Raw genomic sequence first — 24,367 nt, 5'->3', positions numbered from 1 at the left:
TTAGAATATATCTTGGGTTTATTTTGCTTATTTAAGAAGTATGCTTCAAGGAAATGCCACGATTCATACCTCGTTAATTACAGGGCTCAATTTACCCCTGACAAGGATGACCTTTGAAGGCACAATTTCAGAAATATTTCTTAACGGCCATCACATAATGACCTCCTACTACTACGGCAGTGGTGGGTTCCATTTCCCGTTCCAACCAGTACAGTTGGAACGGGCCCGGTGGCGTCCACATGCGTCTTAGCGCCGCCACGAGCTTCCGCGACGCTCCAGCTGCTCAGCAGAGTGTCTCGCAGACGCTGTATGTGCCGTGCGCGTCGAAGACTTACAAGACCGGTAAGGAGCTCAGGCGCATGGGCCCTCTGGAGCACCATACCGGAACAGTATCCGGTGCTCTGGGCAAGCTCCGGTACGACCGTACTGGGGCGTACCGCCTGCAACTCACCACTGCACCACAGGCTGAGAAAAAAGCAGGCAGGCGTTTGGCTTTTTAAAATAACTCTTTTTAATATCAACGTTGAATATTAAAAAAAAATCCCTAGCAAAATCTGTACAACTTGTGCAGAAGAAGTGGGCGCCTGGAGAAAAGGGGTGATTTTTAAATAAATATATGCAGGTAGAAAGCTCTCTGCTCTGGCAACGGGATCCGACGCGCCTTTGGCATTCCTGAAAATATTTCCAAGCATTTTGCTTTGCTTATGTCCTCTTGCCTGGCTTCCTGAGAAATCTAAGGCTAGGATGAACCAGGGATGCACGAATTTTGTTTTCATTGTCCTCCTGAGGGAGTGTTGGGGCCTGTTCGGTCAGCATCAAGGCAACCTGAGAGCTCTGAGGGGGAAGAGGGAATGGAGCTGGCAAAGAGAGAGACAGAGACGGAGACTGGGCCGTCCGTCAGCCCTCAGAGGGAGAGTCCACAGCCCCCAGGTCTGGAGGTGGCTGATGAGGAAGAGGAGGAACAGCTGGGTCCAGTGCCTGTCATGCGGATTGCACAGAAGGCAGAGGAGAGGAGAGCAGTGGAAATCTATGGGCCGGTCCTCGGGACGGAAGAGCCACTGCTGCTAGTGAAACCCCACCCTAGCTCTGGGGGATAAAAGGCAGGGGCTGGAAGATGAATAAATGTGACAGACAGCTATTCATCTCCCTGTTAACTTGCGTTGAGAGAGGAACATTTTGCCGGGGCGCCTAATAAAGGAATCTTTGAGTCCAGAGGGTTTGTTGTATTTGGGGAGCTGGGTCAGAACAGGGATCCTATTTCCAAGTCTTTTGTAGCGATCAGCCCCGTGTGCCGTGTAAAAAAATCCAGGCAACGTGTGATTCTGACACGCCTTGGCCACCTCCGTGGGAAGGAAAAATGTGGAAACAGAGGTATTCTCCCCACGAGGAGAAAGCAGGTGGGCGCTCTAACCTGGGGGGGTCAGGCTGGCGACCGAATCCTGGGGGACCAGATTCCCTGAAGGGATCCGACTGAATCTAGGCAATCTCTCTTGCAACCAGGCGGCGTGCAGTCAGATGATCTGTTCTGGAAGTATGCCCCCCCCCCACTTCTTCCTGGGGAGGGGGGAGAGATGTGCAGCTAATGGGGGAGGGGGGGTGCAATGGGTTGCAAAAAAAATAGAATTCCCACCCCCCCACCCCCAAGTTTTTTCTTCCTGGTGGCGGCTCTAGGGATCGAGGAAGGAGACGGCGATGTAGCGAGTCCCCTTGGTGGTGGGGAGGCCCTCGTGGTAGTGCGTCAGGCGGCCCGGGTGCAGGAGGCTCCAGCCCTTCCGGGGGGCTTGGATGGAGCAGTTGTAACGGATGAAGCGACAGCCCCCGCCCTGCAGGGGAAAAAAAGACGAACGGGGCTATTTTGAGCCTCCCCAGCCAAGGTTGCAGCGACCTTGAGGTCTCTTTGACGGCTCCTGCCCGCCCGCCTGCCTGCTGAGGGGATTGAGTTGCCACATTGCAAACGGCACTTGGCAGTTATCTCCACTGAGCCTCGGTTGGAATTCTGCAGTGGCGTCTTCTGTTATAAACTACTCTTTCTCTCCTTCCTCTCTCTCTCTCTCTCTGCCTCCTTCCTGGCACCCTCTGTGACAAACCTTTCTTCTCTTTCTCTCCTTCCTTCCCCCTTTCTCACCTCCTCCCTCCCTTTTGGCACCTTCTGTGATAAACCTTTCTTCTCTTTCTCTTCTTCCTCCCTTCCTCATCTCCCCCCTCCCTCCCTCCTGTTACCTTCTGTGACAAACTTTTCTTCTCTTTCTCTCCTTCCTTCCTTCCTCCCCCCTTTCTTACCTCCTCCCCCCCTTCTGGCACCTTCTGTGACAAACCTTTCTTCTCTTTCTCTTCTTCCTCCCCCCTTTCTCACCTCCTCCCTCCCTTCTGGCACCTTCTGTGACAAACTTTTCTTCTCTTTCTCTTCTTCCTTCCTTCCTCTCTCCCTTCCTCATCTCCTCCCTCCCTCCCTCCTGTTACTTTCTGTGACAAACATTTCTTTTCTTTCTCTCCTTCCTTCCTTCTTTCCTTCCTTCCCACCCCCCTTCCCTCCATCCCAACACCTCTATGATAAACCTTTCTTCTCTTTCTCTCTTTCCTTCCTGCCTTCCCCCTTTCTCACCTCCTCCCTCCCTTCTGGCACCTTCTGTGATAAACCTTTCTTCTCTTTCTCTTCTTCCTCCCTTCCTCATCTCCCCCCTCCCTCCCTCCTGTTACCTTCTGTGACAAACTTTTCTTCTCTTTCTCTCCTTCCTTCCTTCCTTCCCCCTTTCTTACCTCCTCCCTCCCTTCTGGCACCTTCTGGGACAAACCTTTCTTCTCTTTCTCTTCTTCCTCTCCCCTTTCTCACCTCCTCCCTCCCTTCTGGCACCTTCTGTGACAAACTTTTCTTCTCTGTCTCTTCTTCCTTCCTTCCTCTCTCCCTTCCTCATCTCCTCCCTCCCTCCCTCCTGTTACCTTCTGTGACAAACATTTCTTCTCTTTCTCTCCTTCCTTCCTTCTTTCCCTCCTTCCCACCCCCCTTCCCTCCATCCCAACACCCTCTGTGATAAACCTTTCTTCTCTTTCTCTCTTTCCTTCCTGCCTTCCCCCTTTCTCACCTCCTCCCTCCCTTCTGGCACCTTCTGTGATAAACCTTTCTTTTTCTCTTCTTCCTTTCTTCCTCTCTCCCTTCCTCATCTCCCTCCTCCCTCTCTCCTGTTACCTTCTGTGACAAATGTTTCTTCTCTTTCTCTCCTTCCTTCCTTCTTTCCTTCCTTCCCACCCCCCTTCCCTCCATCCCAGCACCCTCTGTGATAAACTTTTCTTCTCTTTCTCTTCTTCCTTCCTTCCTTCCTTCCTTCCTCCTTTCTCACCTCCTCCCTCCCTCCTGTTACCTTCTGTGACAAACTTTTCTTCTCTTTCTCTCCTTCCTTCCTTCCTCTCTCTCTGCCTCCTTCCTGGCACCCTCTGTGATAAACCTTTCTTCTCTTTCTCTCCTTCCTTCCCCCTTTCTCACCTCCTCCCTCCCTTCTGGCACCTTCTGTGATAAATGTTTCTTCTCTTTCTCTTCTTTCTTCCTCTCTCCCTTCCTCATCTCCCCCTCTCTCCCTCCTGTTACCTTCTGTGACAAACGTTTCTTCTCTTTCTCTCCTTCCTTCCTTCTTTCCTTCCTTCCCACCCCCCTTCCCTCCATCCCAGCACCCTCTGTGATAAACTTTTCTTCTCTTTCTCTTCTTCCTTCCTTCCTTCCCCTTTTCTCACTTCCTCCCTCCCTCCTGGCACCCTCTGTGATAAACATTTATTCTTTTTCTTTCCTTCCTTCCTTCCTTCCTTCCCCCTTTCTCACTTCCTCTCTCCCTCCTGGCACCCTCTGTGATAAACATTTCTTCTTTTTCTCTACTTCCTTCTTTCCTTCCTTCCTTCCCCCTCTCTCTTCTTTCTCCCCTTCTCATCTCCCACTTCCCTCCCTCCCTGTCCAGCTTCAGTTTAATAAGATTTGACAATATTCCTTAGTGCCTTCTAACACTTGGCCAAAATCAAATGTTCCTTGCTAATATATCCCCTCTCCCCCCCTCCATCTCCACAGTTCTGGCCTTGCCCTCTGAGCACAGAGATTTAAAAAAAAACTCTGTTATTTCAACATCTCCCTCCTACACGGACTCAGCCGTTTTGTCCTCCCTTCAAGGCGGCCCGAAGGTCTTACACTCACTTCATAATCGATCCCCACGCGATTCAAGGCGATGTTGATGGTGAAGGTGGAAGCGTCGTGATGCGGCATCAGGGAGGGCTGCTCGTCCGGCTTGTACCGGACGACAAAGGCGAGCTCAAACTGGGTCTGTAGGAAATAAAAATAAAAAAGGCCTGAGCCAAACCATGGCTTGTGAAATCTCCCGCGCGCCATCATCAGTTGCAAGCGAGCTAGAAAAAAAAAAGAAATGCTTACAAGGATTAGGGATTGCTGCTTTTGGGGAGTTGCACGTGGCCCTCGTATTTTCTTCTTTCTCTCGGCCTGCCCCAAAAGACCCCTGAAAGTCCTTCATTTCGGGGGGGGGGGGGGAGAGAGAAAAGCCACCAGTTCAAATTATCCCGCGAGTTTCCAATCCCAGATTGAACTCACCTGGGTATAATAGCCGGGGTACAGCTTCTGCGTCATGGGTGCAATATAATCCAGGAGAAATCGGTACCATTCTCGCTCAAAGTTGACTTGGTTCATATGGATGTCAATGGTTGGGACGTTCTCATAGCCCCCTAAAATCCTCTGGTCCTTTAAAAACAGGGAGTAAAGTTAGCCGGTAGCTGCTCTAAAAAAAAAATCTCAACTGCGTTGTGGCCCGCCAGCGGATCTGGCAGCAGATTCGGACCGTGAGGAGGTTGGGGAGGAACATGGGCCAGTCCTGGAGTCTGGGGAAGGCTCTGATGAGAGCTCTGTGTCAGAGGCAGAGAGGGGGCCAGGGCCGTCTGACAGTTATCAGCTGCCTTCAGAGTCAGACATCAGTGGGGCAGACGAACGGCTGGAGCCTGTTCCCAGTGCGCGCATGCGGCGAGTTGCCAGACGAAGGGAACAGCTGAAGAACAGGGGTCAACTCGGAGGTAAAGCCACAGGTGGAGGATGAATGGCCCCTCCCATAGGGAATAAAAGAAGAGCAAAAGGGGAGGGGAGTTTGCAGGAGACAATGAGTTCAATTCATTCGGGGGAAGATCTGTTCCTGACTTCTTGCCAAGTAATTGCTGCTACAGCATGGAGTTTGGAAGATATCGGCTTGCCAAGTAATTGCTGCTACAGCATGGAGTTTAGAAGATATTGGCCTGGCAGCTCTCCAAGCCTGATCAAGGTCTGCAGTTGTGAAATCTCTTGAAAGACTGTTGGCCAGGACTTTGCTGGAAAGGAATTCCCTTTGAACTAAATAAAAGGGGTTTTAGCGGGACGAGGAGTGGGCTTCATGATCTTTGGGAGGCCTAGGACAGAACAAACGGTTCCGTTCATTTTTAAAACCAGGCGCTTTCCTTGGCAAACTTTCCTCAGCAGGCGACTCAACTAAGGAAGAAACAGCCGTGGAAAGGAAGGATCCAGACTCTCCCCAGAGGAGCCGCACCTGTGAGAGTCACCTTACCTTGTTGTCTCCCCTGGACCACTGCCCAAAGTGCTCCATCTCTTCAACCAGCTCATCGCAGGCCGTGTCGGTGAAGAGCGGGAACCAATAGACATCTGGGCAGGGCTGGACAAGGGAAGGACAAGGGATAAAAACCCAGAGCTAAAAATCTGGGACTCTTTTGCATCACTCTGTAGCAATTGGTATGTTTTGTTTTGTTTATTTCGTTTCCTTTCGTTTATTTTCTTTTCTTTTTCATTTATTTTACTGCACTTTTGATTTCATTTTATTATTTTTTATTTCACTTCACTTTTCATTTCATTTCCTTTTTCATTGACCCGATTTTATTTCACTTTTCATTTCATTTCATTTCGCTTCGCTTTTCATTTTATTACTTTTATTTTTACTTGATTTCAATTCACTTTTCATTCTATTTTATACAAGTAATACAATAGTAGAGTTGGAAGGGACCTTGGAGGTCTTCTAGTCCAACCCCCTGCCTAGGCAGGAAACCCTATACCGTTTCAGACAAATGGCTATCCAACATCTTCTTAAAGACTTCCAGGGTTGGGGCATTCACAACTTCTGGAGGCAACTTCTGTTCCACTGATTCATTGTTTTCACTGTCAGGAAGTTTCTCCTCAGTTCTAAGTTGCTTCTCTCCTTGATTAGTTTCCACCCATTGCTTCTTGTTCTACTCTCAGGTGCTTTGGAGAATAGTTTGACTCCCTCTTCTTTGTGGCAACGCCTGAGATATTGGAACATTGCTATCATGTCTCCCCTAGTCCTTCTTTTCATCAAACTAGACTTACCCAGTTGCTGCAACAGTTCTTCGTATGTTTTAGCCTCCAGTCCCCTAATCATCTTTGTTGCTCTTCTCTGCACTCTTTCTAGAGTCTCCACATCTTTTCTACATCGTGGCGACCAAAACTGAATGCCGTATTCCAAGTGTGGCCTTACCAAGGCATTATAAAGTGGTATTAACACTTCACGCGATCTTGATTGTATCCCTCTGTTGATGCAGCCTAGAACTTTGTTGTCTTTTTTGGCAGCTGCTGCACACGGCTGGCTCCTATTTAAATGGTTGTCCCTTAGGACTTCAAGATCCCTCTCACAGTTACTAGCTGTTGAAACGGTTGTGTGAAAAATGGCCATGTCACTTTTTTCAATGCAGTTGTAACTTTGTCAATGCAGTTGTAACTGTTGTAACAGTCCCTAAGCAAACTGTTGTAAGTTGAGGACTACCTGTCCATACCTGGTTAAATGGCATAAAGTACAAGCTTAAATGAATAAAACAACCAATTTTTCAGGAAGGTGAAGGGGGATTCGAGCCATCTTCTCTTCTCCTTTCTGCCGGCCTCCCACCACCCAATTCCACCGCAACAGAGAAAAATGGTTTACCGTTTCTACCAATTTCCCTTTTAAGGCGTCCGTGTAGTTTGGGTGAATGTATTTCTCATTCCAGTCCTGTTTTGTGTGAGAGAGAAAAAAAAAATAAAGAAAAATGAGTAGGATGCTTGATTTATTGTGTTTTTTCCCTTAAAAGACACCCTTGCAAATCCACCCTCGTTTGAGACTGAGTTCAAAACTGGAAGTCATAAATGCACAATTTATCCTTAAGAAAGCCGCTCGTTCTCATCTTTCTCAGCTGTTCTTTGCTCCAATTCCTTCTGACGCCTCCTTACCAAAACCTCCTGTTCTGACCCAGCTCCCCAAACATGACAAACCCTCTGAAGTTAAATCAATGATTTATTTATTAGGTGCGCCGGCAGCCCCGGCAAAGGGTTTTTCTCTCACCGCAGGCTAACAAGTCCATCCGGCAGGGAGATGAATAGTTGTCTGCCACATCTATTCATCTCCTCCCGCTGCCTTTTATCCCCAAAGCTAGGGTGGAGCTTTGCTAGCAGCGATGGCTCTACCGTCCCAAGGACAGGCCCATAGATTTCCACTGCTCTCCTCTCCTTTGCCTTCTGTGAATCCACGTGTCAGGCACTGGACTCAGCTGTTGCTCCTCTTCCTCATCAGCCACCTCCAGTTCTGGGGGCTGCTGACTCTCCATCTGAGGGCTGACGGACAGCCCAGGCTCTGCTCTGTCTCTCTCTCTCTGACAGCTCCATTCCCTCTTCCCCCTCGGAGCTCTCAGATTGCCTTGATGTCGACCTTCTCCTCCTCCTCCTCCTCTGATTCGGCTACTGGAGAGGCTGACGGCCAACAGGCCATAACACCTGCTTTGAGAGACAGCGTCGTCTATAATTCCCGGTCTCTCAACCCTCTGCTCCCTCTTTCTGCGTGAACCCTTGTTCTCAAATTCTCTCCCCCTAAGAAGCACAAACCTTTTTTTTATCCTTTCAAACTGGCCTCTACTTCACCCCACACCTGCCTCTGGTTCTCAGGTTCCAGAGAAAGTAAGCCTGCTCACCTCTGGGTTGCTGAAGATTTGCCAGAGATCGTTATGCAGGTGGCTCGTCTGATAATTCTCCAAGGATAGGATGTGCCCGAACGGCTGCTGGTTTGTCAAAAACATGAACACCCCCTGCAGAAAAAAAAACCCAAATACCGTATTTTTGGGAGTATAAGACGCACCAGTGTATAAGATGCAGCAAGGCTTTTTTAAAAAAAACAACATTATTTTTATTTTTAATAAACAAACAAAAACAAAACAACACATGCAAAAAACTTCCCTCAATTTCGTCAAGCATGTCGTTTGGCTACAAGCTTTTGTGCATCAGTTTTTAGAATTAGAAATAAAATCACTGATTATCCATCAAACAAAACTAAATCCCTCCCTGTCATTGAGCATCCTGGGTTCAAATTGCCATTAATATTCTTTCATTTCAAACAACCCTTATTTCCTTGAATCCATAATTATCTATTAAGTAACGATAAGTAACAGTAAATCTTTACGGAATTATAAAATCACCTATCTCTAAAAAAGAGATTTAAAAAAAAATTCCCATTAACTCATATTGTACATCATTACTTTCAATTAATCATAAAGTCACCAATCATCCGTAACTCCAGAAATAATTTTCCATTGTTAATACAAGTAGATGCAGCAAGGTTTTGAAGAGGCAAATAAAAAAAAAAAAAAAGTTTTTACACTCTGCAAACCTCCCCAAAACGGCACGTTTTTTGCAAAAACGGGCCCGTTTGTTTGTTTTTTTTTCAAAAAAAGGGCATGAATAGCCTTTAGGAAACTTGTAGAGTGCTCCTGGGGGGGTGTCCCCCCCAAAACAAGCAAGAAATGGCCCGTTTTTTTTTGCTAAAACAGGCCCATTTTTTCTCAAAAAAGGGCATGAATAGCCTTTAGGAGGCTTGTAGACTGCTCCTGTGGGGTGGCATCCCCCAAAACGAGCAAGAAATGGCCCGTTTTTTGCTAAAACAGGCCCACTTTTTCTCAAAAAAGGGCATAAATAGCCTTTAGGAGGCTTGTAGACTGCTCCTGTGGAGTGGCACTCCCCAAAAACAACAAAAAATGGCCCGTTTTTTGCTAAAACAGGCCCATTTTTTCTCAAAAAAGGGCATGAATAGCCTTTAGGAGGCTTGTAGACTGCTCCTGGGGGGTGCCCCCCCCAAAACGAGCAAGAAATGGCCTGTTTTTTGCTAAAACAGGCCCATTTTTTCTCATAAAAGGTCATGAATAGCCTTTAGGAGGCTTGTAGGCTGCTCCTGTGGGGTGGCACCCCCAAAAACAAGCAAAAAATGCCCGTTTTTTGCTAAAACAGGCCCATTTTTTGTCAAAAAAGGGCATGGATAGCCTTTAGGAGGCTTGTAGACTGCTACTGTGGGGTGGCACCCCCCAAAACGAGCAAGAAATGGCCTGTTTTTTGCTAAAACAGGCCCATTTTTTCTCAAAAAAGGGCATGAATAGCCTTTAGGAGGCCTGTAGACTGCTCCTGTGGGGTGGCACCCCCCAAAAACAACAAAAAATGGCCCGTGTTTTGCTAAAACAGGCCGATTTTTGTCAAAAAAAGGGCATGGATGGCCTTTAGGAGGCTTTATAGAGTGCTCTCTCTGAAAACCTCCTAAAGGCTATGCACGGCCATTTTGCTGAAGGCGGCGGGGTTTCGTGGGCAAAAAATGCTCTGTTCAGTGTATAAGACGCACCCAGATTTCCAACCTCTTTTTTGAAGGAAAAAGGTGCACCTTATACTCCGAAAAATACAGTAAACACCTTCCATTGCAGGGATCCACCCCATAACTAGCCTTACAACTGAAAGATGGGAATCTTTCCCCTCCCCAATTATTATTAGATAGATTAACAGAGTTGGAAGGGACCCTGGAGGTCTTCTAGTCCAGCTCCCTGCTGAAGCAGGAGACCCTACCTACACCAAACCTTTTTGGCACTGAGTGCCCAAACTGGAACGTGCGCGCGTGCCAGAGCGCCGTAAATCTGAACACCCGCTGGCTGGGGCGCATGTGTGCGCCAGCCACCTGGTTTTCAGTTTATGGCCTGCGTATGCGTGCCAACCAGCTGGTCTTCGTGTGCACTGGATCGCCATAAAGCCAAAGACCAGGTGGCTGATGCGTGCAGGTTTACGGCAAGCGCATGTGCGCTGGGCAACTAGTTTTGGGTTTCCGGGGGCTTGCCGCGTGCAAACACTAGCTGGTCAGTGCGCATGAGCACGCTGGAAACAAGAAGAGCAGCTGGCAATGGTGTGCATGCCCACAGGGAGGCCCATAGATTTGCCATCGCGACCCTACACCGTTTCTGACAGATGGCAGTTCTAGTCTCTTCTTGAAAGCTTCCAGGGATGAAGCTCTCACAACTCCTGAAGGCGACTCTGGATATCCCGGCAATTGCCCGTGTCCAATCACGCTTGGCCAATAAAAGAATGCCATTCAGTTTCTATCAACGCAGGGGGCACCAACCTGCTCGCGAATGTTATGGCAAAGAGCCATGTCGGCGTCTTGTTTGCCACTGCGGAAAAGGTCCAGCTGAGCGAGTTGCGACCTCAGGACGCTGCCCTTAATCAGGTAGACACTAGAAATGTACGGGACGTTCCAGAGGCCACTGAGAGAGAAAGAGAGAGAGAGAGAGAGAGAGAGAGAGAGAGACAGGCAATCAGGCCGAAAATGAACCAGGCCAGATAATAAAGAACGAAGCAAACTGAAAAAGAAGCTGTTTTTGCTGTTTTGTCACAGAGTATAAGACGCACCGGAGTATAAGATGCACCCAAGATTTTCAAAAGGCAAATTAAAAAAAACAACAACTCTGCAGACCCCCCCCCAAAAAAATGTTTTTTTTAGAAAAAGGGCATGCATAGCTTTTAGGAGACTTGTAGAGTGCTCCTGGGGTGTGCCCCCCCAAAAAACGAGCAAAAAATGGCCCGTTTTTCACAAAAATGGTCCTGTTTTTTTTTTTTCAAAAAATGGGCATGCATAGCCTTTAGGAGGCTTTTTCCACTCTTTTCTGCCCTCCCCAGCCCCCAGGAGCTGTTTTTTTCCCCCAAAAAAATGGGCATGCATAGCCTTTAGGAGGCTTATAGAGTGCTCCTGGAGGCGGGGAGGGGGGGTCAGAATTGAGCAAAAAACGCCTGTTTTTCACTCATTTCTGCCCTCCCCAGCCCCCAGGAGCTGTTTTTTTTTTTTTCAAAAAATGGGCATGCATAGCCTTTAGGAGGCTTATAGAGTGCTCCTGGAGGCGGGGGGGGGGGGACGGGACACAGAATTGAGCAAAAAACGCCCTGTTTTTCACTCATTTCTGCCCTCCCCAGCCCCCAGGAGCACTCTGGAAGCCTCCTAAAGGCTACGCACGTCCATTTTTGCAAAGGGGGAGGGGTTTCGGGAGGTAAAAAATGCTGTATTCGATGTATAAGACGCACCCAGATTTCCAGCCTCTTTTTTGAGGGAAAAAGGTGCGTCTTATATTCTGAAAAATATGGTAACTTTCAACAGGGCTTAAGTAAAACTCTGCACAAAACACAACTTGATGCACAAGGCTTAGCATAGTATTAAGCTGATGATACTTCAGTGTCCAAGTCAAAGCAAACAGCTTCTGAAGGATCTTGACTGTTTTCAGGTATGAGATTCACCTCCGGAGCAAAAACAGTTTTAAAGGAGGATTTTGTAAGCCTTCCGCAGCCCCGAGTCCGTCACTCTACTCACATCCTCCGTCTCTGGACAATGTCCCTATAATCCTCTGAGCGGGCATAATAGCCCTCGGGACTCAAGGCCCCCCAGAAGTTCGACCACAGCTTCCCGATGCGGCTCACGAGAGGGGCAATCACAAACCTGGCAAGAGAAAGAAAGAAAGAGCGAGGAAAAGAAAAGGGGAGAGAGGGAGAAAAGGTGACGGAGAGAGAGAGAAAGAGGGAGAGAAAGAGAAAGAAAGAAAGAAAGAGAAAGAAAGGGAGAAGGAGAGGGAGAAAGAGAGAAAGGAGTGAAGAAAGACAGACAGACAGAAAGAAAGAGACAGAGAGAGAGGAAGAGAAAGAAAGAAAGGGAGAAGGAGAAAGAGAAAGAGAGAAAGGAATGGAGAAAGACAGACAGACAAATTAAGAAAGAAAGAAGGAAGGAAAGGAAGAGAGAAAGAAAGGGACAGAGAGGGAAAAAGAGAGAAAGGATGTTGCAAAATTTAGTTTACTTTATTGTCATTGCACGTCGTATAACGAAATTAAATGCCATCTCCAGTGTACGTTATAACTATAAAAATAAAAACACAAACAGACACCCTTCACATTCCATACAATTGAAAACCCCTGATATTGCATTCATAATGCACTATAACGTAGAATTTAATAGGGTTATTGCCTATTTATCCTTGTTTTTATTGTCCTGTACGGGCTGCCAGATGGTAATAATTAAAAAAAAATGGATGTCCAGGATGAGATGGATCTTTAAAAACGTTTTGAATTTTTTTAAGGCAGCGGGAGCTATCGAGCTCTTCCAAAGAGGGGAGAGGGGCAACCCATGAGCCTCTGGGCAATGACGTTGACCCTCTGGAGCGCTGTCCTATCTGCCACTGGGCAATTGGCAAACCAGACACAGGGGCAGTAAGTTAAAATACTCTCTATGGTGCAGTGGTAGAAGGTGCCCAGCAGTTTTCCATTCAGTTGTTGTTTCCTGAGAAGTCTCAGGGAGTATAATATCTGCTGGGCCCTTTTGACCCGGGCTGCAAGGTGAGCGCCTCAGATCAGGTCCTCTTTTTATGACGATACCCAGAAACTTAAAACTGGCTCTGCTTGGTCTCCATTGATAACCAACGGCTGGATGCAGTAGTGGGATTCAAATTTTTTTACTACCGGTTCTGTGGGCATGGTTTGGTTGGCATGGCAGGGGAAGGATATTATAAAATCCCCATTCCCTCCCCACTCCAGGGGAAGGATACTGCAAAATATCCATTCCTTCCCCACTCCAGGGGAAGGATACTGCAAAATCCCCATTCCCTCCCCACTCCAGGGGAAGGATACTGCAAAATCCCCATTCCCTCCCCACTCCAGGGGAAGGATACTGCAAAATCCTCATTCCCTCCCCCCTCCAGGGGAAGGATACTGCAAAATCCCCATTCCCTCCCCACTCCAGGAGAAGGATACTGCAAAATCTCCATTCTCTCCCTACTCCAGGGGAAGGATACTGCAAAATCCCCATTCCCTTCCCACTCGAGGGGAAGGATACTGCAAAATCTCCATTCTCTACCCACTCCAGGGGAAGAATACTGCAAAATCTCCATTCCCTTCCCACTCCAGGGGAAGGATACTGCAAAATCCCCATTCCCTCCCCACTCCTGGGGGAAGGATACTGCAAAATCTCCACTCCCTCCCCACTCCAGGGGAAGGATACTGCAAAATCCCCATTCCCTTCCCACTCCAGGGGAAGGATACTGCAAAATCTCCATTCTCTACCCACTCCAGGGGAAGGATACTGCAAAATCCCCATTCCCTCCCCACTCTAGGGAAAGGATCCTGCAAAATCCCCATTCCCTCCCCACTCCAGGGGAAGGATACTGCAAAATCCCCATTCCCTCCCCACTCCAAGGGAAGGATACTGCAAAATCCCTATTCTCTCCCGATCAGCTGGGACCCGGGAGGCAGAGAATAGATGGGGGCGGGGCCAGCCAGAGGTGGTATTTGCTGGTTCTCCGAACTACTCAAAATCTCCGCTACCGGTTCTCCAGAAATGGTCAGAACTTCCTGAATCCCATCTCTGGCTGGATGTCTGATCTATTCCTTCTGTAGTCCACAATACGTTCCTTGGTCTTATTAGTGTTAAGGACCAAATTATTGTCTCCACACCACGAAAGGTTAACTGTGAAAAACGGTCACTAAATGAACTGTTAAGTGGAGGGATACCTACATGAAGATGCAAAATACATCTGCATATCTGTTAGGAATGCAGCCTTAAAATCCAATTAATAATTAAAGTCCCACAGCATGTGGGACAATATAGACAATAGAATCTGTTATCAGCTAGATCTCTCTATGATCTGGAGCAGGGGTCTCCAACCTTGGCAACTTTAAGACTTGTGGACTTCAACTCCCAGAATGCCTCAGCGAGCTGCTGGTGGAGGAATTCCGGGAGTTGAAGTCCACAAGTCTTAAGGTTACCAAAGGAATTCTGGGAGTTGAAGTCCACAAGTCTTAAAGTTGCCAAGCTTGAAGACCCCTGATCTGGAGCAAGGAAGAGCTGGGTCCTCCCTTTCCCCTATCAATCCCAGGAGGGCCACCTACAGTGCAGCCCCGCACTCACTTATTCTGCTCCATCAGGATCTGCAGGGTATCGGGGTTCTTGAGCACCACCTCGGCATCCAGGCTGAAGTAATATTCGCACGCAGGGTTCTGTTTGCACAGATTCCTAGAAGGGCAGGAAGCAAACGAGTCAGGCCCTTCGCAGAAGGGGACAAGGACAGTGTTTGGGGGACCTCTCCGCCAGTGGTGAAATTTAATTTTTTTTTTTACTACCGGTTCTGGGGCGTGACTTGGTGGGCGTGGCAGAGGAAGGATACTGCAAAATCCCCATTCCCTCCCCACTCCAGGGGAAAGATGCTGTAAAATCGCCATTCCCTCCCCACTCCAGGAGAAGGATACTGCAAAATCCCCATTCCCTCCCCACTCCAGGGGAAAGATACTGCAAAATCCCCATTCCCTCCCCACTCCAGGAGAAGGATACTGCAAAATCCCCATTCCCTCCCCACTCCAGGGGAAGGATACTGCAAAATCCCCATTCCTTCCCCACTCCAGGGGAAGGATACTGCAAAATCCCCATTCCCTCCCCGCTCCAGGGGAAGGATACTGCAAAATCCCCATTCCCTCCCCGCTCCAGGGGAAGGATATTGCAAAATCCCCATTCCCTCCCCACTCCAGGGGAAGGATACTGCAAAATCCCCATTCCCTCCCCACTCCAGGGGAAGGATACTGCAAAATCCCCATTCTCTCCCCGCTCCAGGGGAAGGATACTGCAAAATCCCCATTCCCTCCCAACTCCAGGGGAAGGATATTGCAAAATCCCCATTCCCTCCCCACTCCAGGGGAAGGATATTGCAAAATCCCCATTCCTTCCCTACTCCTGGGGGAAGGATACTGCAAAATCTGCTCTCCAGAACCTCCTGAATTTCACCGCTGCTCTCCACGTTTCTTACATGCTAAGGTTGCGAGCATCGGCATTCTCCAGATTATCCTCCGGCCCCATCACTTTCAGGGAGCGATATTCCTGGCCATGCTGGTCCACAAAGGAGCTCACCTGGGACAGGTGATGTTCCTCCTGCACGTGACGAGAAGCAAGAGATGTTACCGAGGGGCCCGTCATTCTGGCAAGCAGCCTCATTCACTGTCCTGGATTCCTGCCCCTACCCCTCTGGGGGCGAGTTCGGAGGTGGAGTGTGAGTTTGAGTCTGTACAGGAAAGCGCGGAGCTCAGGATCAGGGCTCAGATACTGCTAGTCTGTTCCAGCACCTCCATCAGGCGAATCACATGAGGAGGCGTGGGAGTCATCAGGACGACCCGTGACCTCCGAGGGGGAAGAGGGAATGGAGCTGGCAGAGAGACAGAGGCGGAGCCTGGGCTGTCCGTCAGTCCTCAGATGGAGAGTCAACAGCCTCCAGGTCTGGCTGATGAGGAAGGAGGAACAGCTGAGTCCAATGCCTGACGAGCAGATGCACAGAAGGCAGAGGAGAGGACAGCAGTGGAAATCTAAGGGCCGGTCCTCGGGACGGAAGAGCCCAGGGACTCTTCTTGTACTGAGCTTGGAATCCAGACCTGCGCAATGGGGCTGCTTCCCAAGGAGGGTGATTTGAGCGGGTGCTTTGGGGGGGGAGGGGGTTGAATAAACCCCTCTAGAACTCTTGCCATGTGTGTGTGTGTGTGTGTGTGTGTGTGTGTATGTGTGTCGGGGGGGGGCAGCACATTCACCGGCTGTCCTTGTGTGGGTTATGAATCGAGAGGCGAAGTTGCCAGGAGGAGGGGGCTGAGTGGTGGTGGGGTGGGGTGGGGAGAGGTGCCTTCTCACCCAGATCATCTCGACTCACGTGATTGTGGATGAACAGGTGGATTTTCTTTTTCGGGTAGCGGAGAAGCTGGAGCCTTCTGAAGAACTGGTCGAGGAAAGGGGTGGGCTGCTCGATAAAGACCCCGACCACGGTCAGAGGGAGCGAGTCTTCCTGCAAGCAGGGGAGGGGAAGTGGCGGGAAAAAGAAGATCAGGATCAAAAATTCACAGAGCTGCCTCTGGGTTATGTTCCTCTTCGGCGAGCTGAAGGTAGTCACTTTATGGCAATAGCGCTTAGACTTATATACCGCTTCACAGGGCTTTTACAGCCCTCTCTAAGCAGTATACAGTCAGCCTCTTGCCCCCAACAATCTGGGTTTTACCGACCACGGAAGGATGGAAGGCTGAGTGAACCTTAAGCTGGTCAGGATTGAACTGCTGGCTGTGGGGCAGTGTTAGCCTGCAATACTGCATTCTAGCTACTAGGAAGGAAGGAAGGGAGGTAGGGAAGTAGTAATAGCACTTATATACCGCTTCACAATGCTTCACAGCCCTCTCTAAGTGGTTTACATCGTCAGCCTATCGCCACCAACAATTAGGGTCCTCATTTACCGACCTCGGAAGGCTCAGTCAATCTTGAGCCGGTCAGAATCGAACTGCAGAACTGGTGGCAGTCAGCAGAATTAGCCTGCAATACTGCATTCTAACCACTGTGCCACTACAGCTCTTTTTTTATTTTACTTTTTTAAAAAGGGCAATCAATTTGTAAGAGGCGTTACATTTACAAAACAATACAATACAATAGCAGAGTTGGAAGGGACCTTGGAGGTCTTCTAGTCCAACCCCCTGCCTAGGCAGGAAACCCTATACCGTTTCAGACAAATGGCTATCCAACCTCTTCTTAAAGACTTCCCTGTGTTGGGGCATTCACAACTTCTGGAGGCAACTTCTGTTCCACTGATTAATTGTTCTAACTGTCAGGAAGTTTCTCCTCAGTTCTAAGTTGCTTCTCTCCTTGATTAGTTTCCACCCATTGCTTCTTGTTCTACCCTCAGGTGCCTTGGAGAATAGTTTGACTCCCTCTTCTTTGTGGCAACCCCTGAGATATTGGAACAATGCTATCATGTCTCCCCTAGTCCTTCTTTCTCTTAAGCTAAACATACCCAGTTCCTGCAACTGTTCTTCATATGTTTGAGCCTCCAGTCCCCTCATCATCTTGGTTGCTCTTCTCTGCACTCTTTCTAGAGTCTCCACATCTTTTTTACATCGTGGCGATCAAAACTGAATGCCGCATTCCAAGTGTGGCCTCACCAAGGCGTTATACAGTGATATTAACCCTTCACGCGATCTTGATTCTATCCCTCTGTTGATGCAGCCTAGAACTGAGTTGGCTTTTTTGGCAGCTGCTGCACACGGCTGGCTCATATTTAAACAGTTGTCCACTAGGACTCCAAGATCCCTCTCATTTTCTAAAAATCCAGCCTGCCTGGAAATTCCCACTTCCTAACTGCATCATCTCATTCCAGGCAATGTAAAAACCCACGAAGTCCATGTTTACTTGTTAAAACACCCCGGAAATCTTTGCAAATGTATAACTGATTTAACTGCATCTCTCTTCCAACTTCCACATGAGAGATGTTGGGGTTTCAAGCCTATAAATAATTCAGAACCTTTTATAGCAATTTCCCATTTTTGAGAAGTTCAGGATTCTCTGCACGGTGCCAAGACAAGCGAGGAAATCGTGCCGAGCGGAGTTTTATTTTTTTTTAAACCTTCCCCAACCCTGACCGGCGTTGCGCAAACTCTTACTTTCAAGTTGCTGAGATTCTTCAAGCCTTCTTTGCAAACGGTGCAGCCCCTCTCAAAGGTCCAAGACTGAGGGATGTAGTTCCCCAGGTAATTCAGCTGCAGCTTTGGAGAGAGAAATGGCTGTGCTCACAATGTTGAAACAGAAAACTTCCTTCCTTCGTCAACCTGACTCCACCATCATGTTGTCTATATGGAGATTCTCAGTCATCCAGAGCTGAGGAAGCTTCTTGGATGAGAAGCGAAATGTCTTTGAAGAAAAAACAGGAGAGTCCGGTGGCCTCCTGAAAAAACGCACCTTGGACCTGGATGATTTGAGAATCTCTACAGACTTTTAGCTACACAATTTGGGATGAGGACCCTTGGAATGGTGGGGGAGTAGGGATGGATTTCCAGAGGGGAAAAAATACAGACTACAGGAACCATTTGCACCACTCAGGTGACCCTGAGGACACAGACAAACCTCCAGGTGGCCTCAACGTCCCTCAAAAAGGATGCAAATGACCAGCTGTCTGCAAGGAGTATCCATCCTTCCATGCCCCACCATCCAGCCAGAGCTGAAGAAGCTTCTGGGATGAGAAGCGAAACATCCTCAAAGAAAAACCAAGGAAGTCCAGTTGCCTCTTGAAAAAAGCACCTTTGGGACACCATAATATGGTTTTCCACCATAATATTGCTTTCAACCATAACATTGGTTTTCCACCATAATATTGTTTTCCACCAATTTATTGCTTTCCACCATAATATGATTTTCCACCATTGCTTTCCACCATGATATTGCTTTCCACCATAATATTGCTTTCCACCATAATATGGTTTTCCACCATTGCTTTCCACCATAATATTGCTTTCCACCATAATATTGCTTTCAACCATAATATTGGTTTTCCACCATAATATTGTTTTCCACCAATTTATTGCTTTCCACCATAATATGATTTTCCACCATTGCTTTCCACCATGATATTGCTTTCCACCATAATATGATTTTCCACCATAATATGGTTTTCCACCATTGCTTTCCACCATAATATTGCTTTCCACCATAATATTACTTTCCACCATAATATGGTTTTCCACCATTGCTTTCCACCATAATATTGCTTTCCACCATAATATTGCTTTCCACCATAATATGGTTTTCCACCATAATATTGCTTTCCACCATAGTATTGCTTTCCACCATAATATGATTTTCCACCATAATATGGTTTTCCACCATAATATTGCTTTCCAACATAATATTGCTTTCCACCATAGTATTGCTTGCCACCATAATATGATTTTCCACCATAATATGGTTTTCCACCATAATATTGCTTTCCACCATTGCTTTCCACCATAATATGGTTTTCCACCATAATATGATTTTCCACCATTGCTTTCCACCATAATATGGTTTTCCACCATAACATTGTCAGCTCCAGGGGGCATGGGGAGGCCGTTTTCGCCCTTCCCAGGCTTCAGAAAAGCCTCCAGGGCCTGGAGAGGGCAAAAACGGCCTCCCCTGGCCCCCTGGAGGCTCTCCGGAAGTCGGAAATGCTTAGCCCAGGGGTCGGCAACCTTAAACACTCAAAGAGCCACAAAGGTCCTAACCGGAAGCCCCCCGTTCAATTCTGGAGCCGACCGGAAGTCCGCTTTCCTCCCCCCCTCTCCCCCCTCTCCTCCTACCGCGGCGTCCTTTTTCCCTCTACCTGTCCTAACCGAAAGCCCTATCAATTGTGGAGCTGACCGGAAAAGCCATCCCTTGCCAATAGAGCATTGTTTCTCAACCTTGGCGACTTTAAGTTCTGTGGACTTCAACACCCAGAATCCCCCAGCCAGCAAAGCTGGCTGGGGAATTCTGGGAGTTGAAGTCCACAGGACTTAAAGGTCCCAAGGTTGAGAGACACTGCCATAGAGTCTCCTCCTGGAGCGCTCTGTTTGCCCCGCCCCTAACCGGAAGCTCCTCTCAAAATTGTGGTGCCGCCTGGAGACAGGGAGCCACAGCAGAGAGATAAAACAGCCACATGCGGCTCAAGAGCCACGATTTGCTGAGCCCTGGCTTAGCCCGTTGGGGTGGGGTGCTCATGCGCACATCCTCAGTTGGGGGGTGAGAACAGAAGATCAAAAGTACAGAAGTCTCTGGAATGTGTGATGTATTAAGAAACGTGTTAAGAGGCACGCACAGTAAATCATTGCTGATAAGGCCTATGACCTGCGCAGTATATCTCAGCACAGCTAGCAAACAATTAACGCAGTGACAGGGGGGGGCACATTGCATTGCGGGGTGTGGGGCGTGCACACACAATCTTGGCACACGTTTACAGAAAGGGTTTCTCATCCCTGTCCTAGAAGGAACATCCTAGTTCCAGGGAGCCGGGATTTGGCCTACCTTGGTGGGTCCGTTTCCATGAATGACAACAGGGAGGGTGTCAAACGCCAGATTCCGCACTCTCACCTGGCCGTTTTCGAATTTGAGAGCCACTTCGTCTTGGGAAGGAAAGAAGCAGAGAAAAAGAATGAAACAAAACAACAACAACAATGACAAAAGGTTCTTTCACATGTATGCCAGGGGAGATAACGGTTTGCAGAAAATAATAATGTTAGGCCAGCTTTTTGGATAAAAATATGGTGGGTTATGCAAAATGTATTTAAGAAAAGAATACAATTTACTCTGCAAATGTTTTTACTGGGTATAACTAAGAATTTTACCAAAGGGGAAACAAAACTGGTTTTGTATATGGTTACAGCAGCTAGGTTGTTGATTGCGCAACATTAGAAAAAAGATTTTTTACCGACAATTGATCAATGGATTCAGAAGGTGGCGGGGTTCGCCGAAATGGCAAAAATCTCAGCTTTCTTAAAAGGTCAGAAGCAGGAGAATTATACACAGGAATGGGTAAAATGGATTGATTATATACAGAATAAATATCAGACTAGGAAGTACTATGTAGCCTTTAGATAAGAATGTTCAGATTGACAGATGATCAGAGTAAATAATATGTGGGATGCTTGGAATTGTTAGAGTGGTGTATAGCGGAAGTCAGGGGGGTGGGTTTGATTGGGAGGTGGGGGAGGGTTAGGGTGGAGGGTGGGGAAATATATATGCATAATAAATTTAGAAAATGGGATTAATGAGATTAATGATATTGCTACTTTAAGAGAAACCTATATTATGACCTATATATGTTTAATTAATTTAGATGATGGGGTTATTGGGCTATTGTTACTTTAAGAGAAACTTATACTATGATTGTTGGGAGGTGAGGGGGCACAATATTTGTATGAGAAATCTATTTTAAGACGGGGGGAGGGGAGGGGGTACAGTATTTGTATGTGATTTACATTATATGGCGGGGGGGGGAAAGGGGGGAAATTTGTTTGTATAAAACTTTTTCAATAATAATAATAATAATAATAATAATAATAATAATAATAATAATAATAATAATAATAATAATAATGTTAGGCCAGCTTGTCATGCCTGCCATTCTGCTTGCTTCGCTTCATAACGGTTCTAACCGAGGCTTCCCAAGAGCCTGAAGCCAACTCCTGGTCCCGACAAAAAACCCTTTTATGAATTGACTGTGAATTCTGCTCAATCACATCCAGCAAAGTCTTTCAAGGGAGGATTTACAGTCACAGACCTTAGCTGGCTTGGAGAGCTGCCTGGTTGATATCTGCAAAACTTAGCCAGGAGTCTCGGAGAGTCACGAATCAATTAAGCGAACTAATCGTCACTACGTTAATTTGTTTGTCAACTTGACCTTATATTCTGAGTTATACTGTAGAAATGTTTTCTTAATCTGACAATGATTTACTGCGCATGTCTCCTAATACGTCATCACATTCCTTTCCTTTCCTTCTGATCTTCCGTTTGCCTGCCGAAGGAGGTGGGCAACAATTGCTCTTGACAAAATGTAAGATTTAGATAGTAAGATTTATTTTATTTTATATTAAAGTTTGTTTTATTAGAACATGTTATCGGGTTTTATTTTCTGCTTATTCAGAGATATGCTGAATAAGGAAGGGCTGACGGTCCACACCTCGTGAATTAGAAGGGGGGAAACTCCCTCCCTCCTTCACACTAATGGTCTCCTGCAAACTCCACTCCCCTTTCGCTCCTCTTTTATTTCCTCTGGGAGGGGCCATTCATCGTCCACCTGTGGCCTTAACTCCCAAGTTGACCCCTGCTCCTTAGCTGTTCCCTTCGTCTGGCAGCTCTGTGCATGCGCACACTGAGAACAGGCTCCAGCTGTTCTTCTGCCTCACTGATGTCTGACTCTGAAGGCAGCTGATAACTGGCATACGGCTCTGGCCCTGTCTCTGCCTCCGACACAGAGCTCTCATTAGAGCCTTCCCCAGACTCCAGGACTGGCCCATGTTCCTCCCCAACCTCCTCACTGTCCGAATCTACTACCAGCTCGGCTGACAGCTGGCGGGCCACGACAACAACTTGCCAACCTGACACTGTCACCTAAGGGGGAGGGAGGAAGAACAGGAATGCGGGAGGATGAAAGGTGGGATTTTCTGGGATCCAAGCTGTGCTGGGCAAGAAAGGAGAGCTCAAGGCCATGGAAAGAATGCAGCGATGGAGAAGGCACGACAGCCCATCTTCGTTCCCAAAACAAAATCAGCGCTGCTAATTGGATGCTGACCGATAGTTAAGGAGGCGGCCAGGGGGAAAAGAACATTAAGTGTAATGTGTTTTTTTTTTGTGCCGATTTGCCAGGTGCCGTTTCCTTTTGTCTTTTAACCATTTATTGCAGTAGTAGAGTATGCTCTTGGTGGATTCTCAGGCCAGGAGTCCTTTTTTGCTAGCTGGCTAAGAAGGACGGATGCCATTCAGGTTTTCAAAGTAGCCACGTCCTTAGAAACCCCTCTCCTCCCAATCCAATCCAAGATATAACCTTATGAGCTATGGTGGCGCAGTGGTTAGAGTGCGGTACTGCAGGCTACTTTTGCTGACTGCCAGCTGCCTGCAATTTGGCAGTTCGAATCTCACCCGGCTCAAGGTTGACTCAGCTTTCCATCCTTCTAAGGTGGATTAAATGAGGATCCAGATGGTTGGGGGCAAGAGGCTGACTCCGTAAACCGCTTAGAGAGGGCTGTAAAAGCACTGTAAAGTGGTATATAAGTCTCCTTCCTTCCTTCCTTCCTTCCTTCCTTCCTTCCTTCCTTTCTTCCCTCCCTCCCTGTTAGAATGCAGTATTGCAGGCTAACTCTGCCCACAGCCAGGAGTTCGATCCTGACCAGCTCAAAGTTGACTCAGCTTTCCATCCTTCTAAGGTGGATTAAATGAGGATCCAGATGGTTGGGGGCAAGAGGCTGACTCCGTAAACCGCTTAGAGAGGGCTGTAAAAGCACTGTAAAGTGGTATATAAGTCTCCTTCCTTCCTTCCTTCCTTCCTTCCTTCCTTCCTTCCTTCCTTCCTTCCTTTCTTCCCTCCCTCCCTGTTAGAATGCAGTATTGCAGGCTAACTCTGCCCACAGCCAGGAGTTCGATCCTGACCAGCTCAAAGTTGACTCAGCCTTCCATCCTTCCGAGGTGGGTAAAATGAGGACACAGATTTTGGGGGGCAAAATGCTGATTCTGTAAACTGCTTAGAGAGGGCTGGAAAGCACTGTAAGGCGGCATATAAGTGCTATTGGTATTTCCCACCCAATGCAATAGGATATTTTAGGAGCAAGCCACCCAGTTTGATTTTTAAAAAGGCTCTAAAGACCTTAATTAAATCTTGGAGGGTGTCCTTCCTGAGGCAAGAAATAGCAGATAATAAAATAAACCATGAAGCAGCAAGAAGGGGAGAGAGAGAGAGAGAGATGGAGAGAGGGAAAAGAAGAAAGAGAGAGAGGGAAAGGGAGGGAGAGAAAGAAAGAAGGAAGAGAGAGAGAGAGAAAGAGAGGGACAGAGAGAGAGAAAGAGGGGTAGGGAGAAAGAGAAAGAAAAGAAGGAAAGGAAGGGAGAAAGAGAGGGAAAGAGAGAGCGAGAAAGAGGCAGAGGGAGGGAGAGAGAGAAAGAGAAAGAGAAAAAGAAGGAAAGGAAGGGAGAAAGAGAGGGACAGAGAGAGAGAGAGAAAGAGGGAGAGGGAGGGAGAGAGAGAAAGAGAAAAAGGAAAGGAGAGAGAAAGAGAGGGACAAACAGAGAGAGGGAGAGAGTGGGAGCGGGAGAGGGAGGGAAGGAGTCATCCCAAATCTTCTATCAACTGTAGAACAAGCTTGTAGCTGCCGTTTTATCTGCTACTCGAGCTCCATTTTTACACAAACGTTGCAGTTTGACTCCAACTGGAGTAGCTTGGCAAACCACACAAGCAGAGGTCAACGGCCTCGGGTATCAACCCGGAGACTCCCAGGCAGCCCTAGGTCCCGTGAAGCTTGTTTGTAGCTCTCCAGTAACAGCGGAAGAATCGCCCTTCAGTCCACCTGCTTTTTATTTTGGACGCAGGATTTCCTTTCTACGGATTCTCACCTAGAGCGCCGTGAAGATTTTGGAAGATCCGGCACCTATGATCCAAAGTGATGTTGATGGTCTTCTGCAGAGGAAGAAGAAAGGGGGGGGGGGAACAGCAAGTGTGATAAAGGCTGGAAGAGATACAGTGAATGTAA

The 24,367-nt window shown here is 47.7% G+C and overlaps 1 protein-coding gene across 4 annotated transcripts in view; it reads right to left on the bottom strand.

Moving 5' to 3' along the window:
- Positions 1–487: 487 nt before the first annotated feature.
- PLOD1 (procollagen-lysine,2-oxoglutarate 5-dioxygenase 1) overlaps positions 488–24,367 on the bottom strand; it is a 42,284-nt gene continuing 18,404 nt past the window's right edge. For all 4 annotated transcript variants that reach the window (XM_081954630.1, XM_081954631.1, XM_081954632.1 and 1 more), the window contains 14 exons: positions 24,231–24,294; positions 20,154–20,251; positions 17,783–17,884; positions 16,015–16,146; positions 15,130–15,251; positions 14,241–14,345; positions 11,661–11,786; positions 10,425–10,566; positions 7,972–8,085; positions 6,954–7,019; positions 5,574–5,678; positions 4,580–4,726; positions 4,172–4,297; positions 488–1,823 (listed from right to left, as the gene is read on the bottom strand). In XM_081954630.1, coding sequence (XP_081810756.1) covers positions 1,668–1,823; positions 4,172–4,297; positions 4,580–4,726; positions 5,574–5,678; positions 6,954–7,019; positions 7,972–8,085; positions 10,425–10,566; positions 11,661–11,786; positions 14,241–14,345; positions 15,130–15,251; positions 16,015–16,146; positions 17,783–17,884; positions 20,154–20,251; positions 24,231–24,294 — 1,605 coding nt within the window. In that variant the 3' untranslated portion in view covers positions 488–1,667. The remainder of the gene's footprint in view (positions 1,824–4,171; positions 4,298–4,579; positions 4,727–5,573; positions 5,679–6,953; positions 7,020–7,971; positions 8,086–10,424; positions 10,567–11,660; positions 11,787–14,240; positions 14,346–15,129; positions 15,252–16,014; positions 16,147–17,782; positions 17,885–20,153; positions 20,252–24,230; positions 24,295–24,367) is intronic.

The sequence above is a fragment of the Natrix helvetica genome, assembly GCF_964273705.1.
Source record: "Natrix helvetica genome assembly, chromosome: 5".
Taxonomy (NCBI): Eukaryota; Metazoa; Chordata; class Lepidosauria; order Squamata; family Natricidae; genus Natrix; species Natrix helvetica.
This window is presented reverse-complemented; position numbering and strand designations above follow the sequence as displayed.